General features: G+C 42.9%; 1 protein-coding gene across 1 annotated transcript; it reads left to right on the top strand.

Annotated features, from left to right (window-relative positions):
* Positions 1-4,353: 4,353 nt before the first annotated feature.
* On the top strand, positions 4,354-6,766 carry LOC119589605 (general transcription factor II-I repeat domain-containing protein 2-like). Its single transcript, XM_037938202.1, has 3 exons — positions 4,354-5,995; positions 6,037-6,129; positions 6,618-6,766. The coding sequence occupies exons 1-3, from the start codon at positions 4,354-4,356 to the stop codon at positions 6,764-6,766; spliced, it is 1,884 nt and encodes a 627-aa protein (XP_037794130.1).
* The last annotated feature ends 532 nt before the right edge of the window (positions 6,767-7,298 follow it).

Here is a 7,298-nt window from a genome sequence, read left to right as displayed (position 1 = left end):
TCATTTGACCAAATTGGTTGATCAAATGACTGCATCAACCCAGTCTAAACATCATAAGGAGGATGATACCGAATCACAGTCCGGAGCGCACCTTCCCGTCCGGGCTACTCCTGTGAGGACTTCGTCTGGCTCGCGATCGGCTTCTCGTGAGAGAAGCAGATCGCAATCTGTCAGTCGTCTCCCTCGCCAGGAGGTGCAGGACATGGAGGCTTCTGTCTCCAAACCATCCCGAGAGAGGTCCCCGGGAGGCGAGGGAGAGGAGGCGTCTCCCTCCCAAAAAAAGAAGAAAAAATCTGGTGGACAAGGCACTTCCAAACCCCATAAAACGTAATCTTCGCGTCGACCATTATACAATGGAACTGTCGAAGTCTTAGATCTAAAGTAAATGACCTTAAATTATTAGCCTCGTCCTATGCTCCCGATATTATAGTTCTCCAAGAAACGCATTTAACACACCTCGTCTCTGACGAGGTCGTTTCGCTGAGGAACTACCATTTATGTCGGAAGGATCGTGAGGGTAGGGGTGGAGGCGGAGTCGCCATGTACATCCACCAAAGCCTCCCTTTTACAGAAGTGACTATTGATTCTACTTTGGAGTTTGTCGCATGCAAAGTAAAAATTAATGGCACGTATCTGGCTATATGTTCACTTTATTGTCCCCCTGATGCAGTGATAGCCTATGATGAGCTCTTTGCTCTTCAGGAACGTCTGCCACAAAATAAAGTAATTTTAGCCGATTTTAATGCTCATCATACGTTATGGGGTTCCCTGCGGGTGGATGGTAGGGTTGAGCAAGTAGTTAAGTTGCTTAATGAGTCTGATTTAGTCCTTCTGAATGATGGTAGTCCGACGCGGGTGGACGATAATACCGGTAATTTGAGCTTTATTGACCTATCACTGGTCTCTTCATCAATAGCAGCCAAGTGCCTGTGGCACACCATTGACGACTCGTTGGGAAGCGATCATCTTCCTATTTTCATTAAATATTCATGCGACACAGTGAGAACGCCTTCAGCGCCTAAATTTAACGTAAAACGAGCAGACTGGGTCGCCTTCACAAGGAGCGTCAAGCTCGAACTTGTTGGAGAAACCATTGATGATAAAGTAAACAATATTCAGAATTCGATTATAGAAGCAGCATTGCTATCCATTCCTAAAACTTCGACAGATAGCGTTAAGCATAGAGTTCCATGGTGGACACCAGATTGCCGCAGGGCGCTGTGCCGACGCAATAAGGCCTACAGGCTTTTCAAAAATAACATCACAAATGAGAACTTTTGCAATTACAAACTAGCAAGAGCTAGGGCTCGTAGAGTAATAAGACAAGCAAAAAGAGACTTCTGGCGGAGCTTTGTCTCTACAATAAACAGCAACACCAAAATATCAGAGGTTTGGTCCACTATTAATAAAATCAATAAGAAAAAAACATCTATCAAAATCAATAACATCACTGAAGAGGGCACTAATTTCGATTCACCTAGAGACATTGCTAATGCACTCGCCAGGCAGTTCTCTCATACAAGCAGCTCGGCTAATTACCATCCCACCTTCCTGACCATCAAGGAAGAGGCGGAGCTGCAACCAATTCACTTTGCCACAGGAGATGACTTTGATTACAATAAAGATCTTACAATGGATGAGCTTGTCCGAGCCCTAGAAGCCTGTAGAGGAACATCCCCAGGCCCCGATGAGATTCGATATGAGATGATGAAGCATCTTAATCATGATGGACATGATTAAGTTGCTAGAAGTGTACAATGAAATTTGGAAAAGCCACACTTTTCCAAACTCATGGCACTTTGCCCACATCATTCCCATATTGAAAGGAGGGGGTAATCCCAGACTTGCCATCTCCTACCGCCCAATTGCGTTGACAAGTTGCTTATGCAAGGTCATGGAACGAATTGTTAACAGTAGGCTATTGCATTTTTTAAATTCCAGTAATTTACTAGTTGACGAGCAGTGCGGCTTCCGCAAGGGACGCCAAACTCTCGATCAGCTGGTAAAGCTGGACAGTCATATTCAAGAGGCCATTGCCAAAAAAGATTTTTTGATTTCAGTATTTTTAGATATAGAAAAAGCCTACGACATGACATGGCGATATGGCCTACTCAGAAAACTTTATGCTTTTGGATTACGTGGAAACTTGCCTTGTTTTATTCAAAATTTCATTTCTGACAGAACGTTTGCTGTCAAATTATTTTCTGACAATATCACTTTTTCGGACATTTTTGTCCAGGCAAACGGGGTCCCACAAGGAAGTGTCTTGTCACCAACATTATTTCTATGTATGATCAATGACATCTTACCAGCTCCTCCTCGGAATCTTAAATACTCACTGTACGCTGATGATTGTGCATTATGGCATTCCAGCAATAATGCAGAATTCTCAGCAAATCGCATCCAATTGGCACTGGATATGATTCATAACTGGGGCCTCCAGTGGGGTTTTAAGTTTTCCATTAGAAAGAGTATTGGGGTAATTTTTTCACGTAGGAGGAAGCCGAACATCAGGCTAACTCTAGACAACCACCCAATACCTATTCAAAATTCTGCTAAATTTTTAGGTCTACATTTTGATAGTAGACTAAACTGGAAAGACCACATTGGTCAGTTAAAGAATAAATGTCAAAGAGCACTAAATTTATTAAAGTGCATTTCTGGTAGTAAATGGGGAGCTGATAGACAGTCTTTGCTAATGGTATATAAAGCCCTGATTAGGTCTAAAGTAGATTATGGGTCAATCGTGTATGGTGTATGGCATCGAGAACAAGTTTGAAAGGATTGGATGCTGTGCAGAATGCATGTTTGCGTGTGTGTCTTGGAGCCCTGAAGTGCACTCGTATCGAGCGTCTTGAGGTGGAGTCAGGAGTACCTCCCCTCCGACTCAGACGCGGCCAGTTAGCCTTGAGCTATGCCGCAAAGGTGGCTCGAGTCCCGAGCCACCCTAATGGCAATAGTGGCATTAGGCCCTTTGCCACGAGACTCCACGACCTCGTCGAGAAAGTCGGTATAGATCTCTCTACCATTGATACCCTGGTTCAATCAAACATAGCGCCATGGGAAACCCCCAATTTTTCTATCATGGAAGCCTGGCTTCCATCAGCTAAGGCCATGGCGCCGGAGGTGGAGGTACGCCAGAGGTTCAGAGAGATCCTTGTTAAACATCTCCCTTTTTTTCATTTATATACCGACGGCTCCAAGACAGATGAGTGTGTGGGTGCGGGTGTATGGTCGACTGAATGTGAACTAAAGTTCAGACTGCCAAATCATACATCGATATTTCTTGCTGAACTTTTTGCCATTGATAAAGCCATTGATTTTGCACTATCGACGACCCACGATAGAATAGTAATTTTTTTCAGATTCATTAAGTTCACTTAAAGCCATTAAATCATTAGAAACCACCAAAAATGAACTTCTGGGTAATATCATTCGTAAGCTACATGGTGCCAATAAATCAATCAAGCTAATATGGGTACCAGGCCACTCTGGTATCCATGGCAATGAGCAGGCTGACAAATTAGCCGGGTCAACTGGCGATCTGGACCTTAGCATAGTCCGTACAGATCTCAGGTGTTTTGTGTCTCTTATAAAAGCAAAAATACATCTCCTGTGGCAAAGTGAGTGGACCAGCCTCCAACTCACAAGCAAAATCAACCCTACAATAGAACCGTGGGGGACAGCCAATCGAAAAGAAAGAAGGGAGGAGGTGGTGTTGGCCCGCCTTAGGGTCAACGCCACAAGATTGACACACCTCACTCCCTACATAGAAAAGAATTTCCCTCCACGGTGCCCCCAATGTAACACCAACCTTACCATCAACCATATCCTCATAACCTGCAATAGATACTTTACATTAGCAAACATAATATCAGATGATGAGAGAATCATCAATAAAGTAATCACTTTTCTAAGGGAGACAAAACTTTATGACCTTATATAGATTGACAGAATAAATAGGATCCATTGGCTTAATAACCTTGGCCACATGCCGCTGGTTGATAGCCAAGAAATCCAAAAAAAAAAAAAAAAAAAAAAAAAAAGACGTAATTTTTATTATAAACATTATAATTTTTATAATGTTATAAACATTCGCAACAGGAAAATAAGATAACGTGAAATATTTCCGTAAATCAAGGAAAAGGGCAAACGGGCGTGACAGGCAATACTCGTAATTGGCTCATTGGTGATTTAGTACAAGTGTCGCCATCTTTGTAAAAAACAATCAAACAAGTAAACGCACTGTTTATACCGGGGCCGAACAAGTAGGACTGACAGCTGGCCTGGAGCTAGTTGCCATACGTCTTCTACTTTGAACATTACACACTTTGGCACCCTCATTGCCCCAAAATGTCTCTGTCAAAAAAGAGAAAAGTGGACACAGAGTGCAGAGTTTTCCAAGAAAAATGGTCATCATCCTATTTATTCACAGAAGTGAATGGGAAACCTGTGTGTTTGGTATGTTCACAGCAGGTTTCAGTGCTGAAAGAATATAACCTACGATGCCACTATGAGACTCTTCATGCCGAAAAATACAAAAACTTGCAAGGACAGCAGAGACTAGAGAAGGTAAATGAACTTTTGACGGCTCTGAAGAAGCAGCAGTCTGTGTTTTCTCGTAGCCGAGAAATAAGTGATGCTGCAGTGAAAGCCAGCTACCTTATTGCTAATGAAATTGCACTGGCTTCAAAACCATTTAGTGAGGGTGAATTTGTGAGGACATGCATGCTGAAGGCTGCAGAGACTGTGTGCCCTGAAAAGCGTCAGGCTTTTGCAAATATCAGCCTGACAAGAAACACAGTTGCAGACAGGATTTCTGATCTTGCAGAGGATTTGGACAGCCAATTGAAGCACAAAGTAAAGTCATTTATTGCATTTTCAGTTGCAATCGATGAAAGCACGGACATTACAGATGTTGCGCAACTGGCGATATTCATCCGCGGAGTTGATGACACTTTGACCGTTACCGAGGAGTTCGTGGAGTTGGTGCCAATGACGGACACCACAACAGCAGCTAATATTTTCACCGCCCTCGTCGGAACGCTGGACAGGGTTGGAGTGGACTGGACTCGCACTGTCAGCCTGGCTACAGATGGTGCACCTTCAATGACCGGGAGAAAAGCAGGTGTTGGGACAAAATTCAGAGAGAAGGTGCAGGCTGCAAATGGAGGACGTGATTTTTGGAGTTTTCATTGTATTTTGCATCAGGAGGCATTGTGTTGCAAGTCATTGAAGATGAATAATGTCATGGAGGTGGTCGTCCGAACTGTAAATTTCATCCGATCCAGAGGCCTGAATCATCGTCAGTTTGACAGCCTTCTCAGAGAGAAAGACCACAACTATGGCCTGCCATACCACACCGAGGTAAGATGGTTAAATCCAGGTGCTGTGCTGAGGCGCTTCTTTGATTTAAGAGGGGAAATCAAACAGTTCATGGAAAAAAAGGGCAAACCAGTGTTAGAATTTAAGTCAACAGAATGGATGCAGGACCTTGCATTTATGGTGGATGTTACAGAACACCTGAATAACTTGAACAAAATGCTGCAAGGGCGCAGCAAAGTTGTCACGCAGTACTATGACAGCATATGTGCGTTCAAATTGAAGCTGTCATTGTGGGAGACACAACTCGCAGGTGGTGATGCTGCTCACTTTCCTTGTCTGAAAGATGTGTGCGCGACCCAACATGCAGCAGACATGAGGCGGTTTAAAGATAAAATAACGGAACTATTGCGGGAGTTTGAGCAACGCTTTCAGATTTTTGGTGAACTGGAGAAAGACTTCAAAGTTTTTTGCTCGCCATTCAGCGTGAATACCTCTGATCTGCCCGTCAACATCCAACTAGAAATAATAGACTTGCAGTGTGACTCAGATTTGAAGGGCAAGTTTGCGGCAGCTGGCTTGGACACGTTTTACCAGCATCTCTTGCCAGGTTACCCCAACTTGACAGCCCTTGCTGCAAAAGTGTTGTGCATGTTTGGAACCACATATCTTTGTGAGCAAGTATTCTCTGTAATGAACATCAACAAAACAAAGCTGCGCTCAAGGTCACGGACAAGCACTTGAATGACATCCTGAAACTGGCTGCCACTCAGGATGTGATGCCTAATATTGATGCACTTGTGAAAGGTAAAAGATGCCAGGTTTCAGGAGTAAAATAAACAGTGGGTAATCCCACTTAAAATGCTGCATGAGAGACTTATGCACCCTGATAAAGTCCCGTGAAAATGAATTTCTTCTGTTGATATTTAAAGAAAGTGAACAGTGAGATTTACTGTAAAAATGTCAGTCACTTCAGTTCACATGTTTGGTTTGTTGAAATTGTTCATGCATTGCACAGCTTTTATAATTCTATTAATAAATAGTGTAGCCTACAAGGCAGGGAGTAACTCAACCCTCTTGAATAGTTTTTACCTCAGTTTGTATGGTGTGGTGAGTTAGCTCAGGATTAAGATGTGGAAATGACAAATGAGGTATTTGATATCTAGGAGAGTATTTTGTTCAATCCCATTTAGGCTGTGACTTAAAATTGTATGCCTTTGTAGATACACTGAGATGAAGTGTAACTTCCAATCAATGAGGAATTTTTCTTAAAATTGCACCAATTTTTTTCTCAGAATTTTCAGCTAATTTGAAGTGTTTTGTAAAGAACATTATTTGTGATGTGTTCAGAATGTACCAAAGTAAAACAAAGGAAACACATCTGAAGTTGTCCTTATTCTTAAGTTATACCATGATTTTACCAGTCCGGCCCACTTGGGAATAGATTTTCCCCTATGTGGCCCCTGAGCTAAAATGAGTTTGACACCCCTGATCTATACTGATAGTAACACACAACCTATCGCTAAGGAGCAACACTTCTCTCTCCTCCTTGCACACATTTCCCTCTACCAATCTCGTCCACCCGTTCATGGACCACTTATGCACTCTAACTCATGATCTTGTCCTTGCCGTCCACGGTACTGTCATGCCTTCCCTTGTCTCTTCCACAGCCCTCACACAACCTTTTTTAGCCGTATTCCCACAACCACTCCCTATCGACCATTGTTTTCGCTTACTAATATAACTCTTCTTTACTCACAGCTAAACTATCCATCATGATTCCCCTCTTCCCTTACAGCATACAGGTTACGCCCGTTTCCTCTCTCCTTAGACAACAAGGTTTATGTGTTTTCACCAGACACTGACATTATACTCAGGTCCAACGACCATAGCTCACTGTCTCTCTCATTATCCGATATGCCTGACCTTTTGCTCCACGTCCTGCTTGTGAGTTGTTTTAACAAATACTCCGGAAA

The sequence above is a fragment of the Penaeus monodon genome, chromosome 26, assembly GCF_015228065.2.
Source record: "Penaeus monodon isolate SGIC_2016 chromosome 26, NSTDA_Pmon_1, whole genome shotgun sequence".
NCBI lineage: Eukaryota > Metazoa > Arthropoda > Malacostraca > Decapoda > Penaeidae > Penaeus > Penaeus monodon.
The sequence above is the reverse complement of the archived record's forward strand: the minus strand, read 5'-3'. Positions and strand labels throughout refer to the sequence as shown.

Coding starts and splice junctions, on each gene's coding strand:
- LOC119589605 (XM_037938202.1), top strand. CDS start 4,354: ATGTCTCTGTCAAAAAAGAGAAAAGTGGACACAGAGTGCAGAGTTTTC. Junction 5,996..6,036: donor GTTTGGAACCACATATCTTT/GTGAGCAAGTAT, acceptor AACAAAACAAAG/CTGCGCTCAAGGTCACGGAC. Junction 6,130..6,617: donor TATTGATGCACTTGTGAAAG/GTAAAAGATGCC, acceptor TTTTTTTCTCAG/AATTTTCAGCTAATTTGAAG.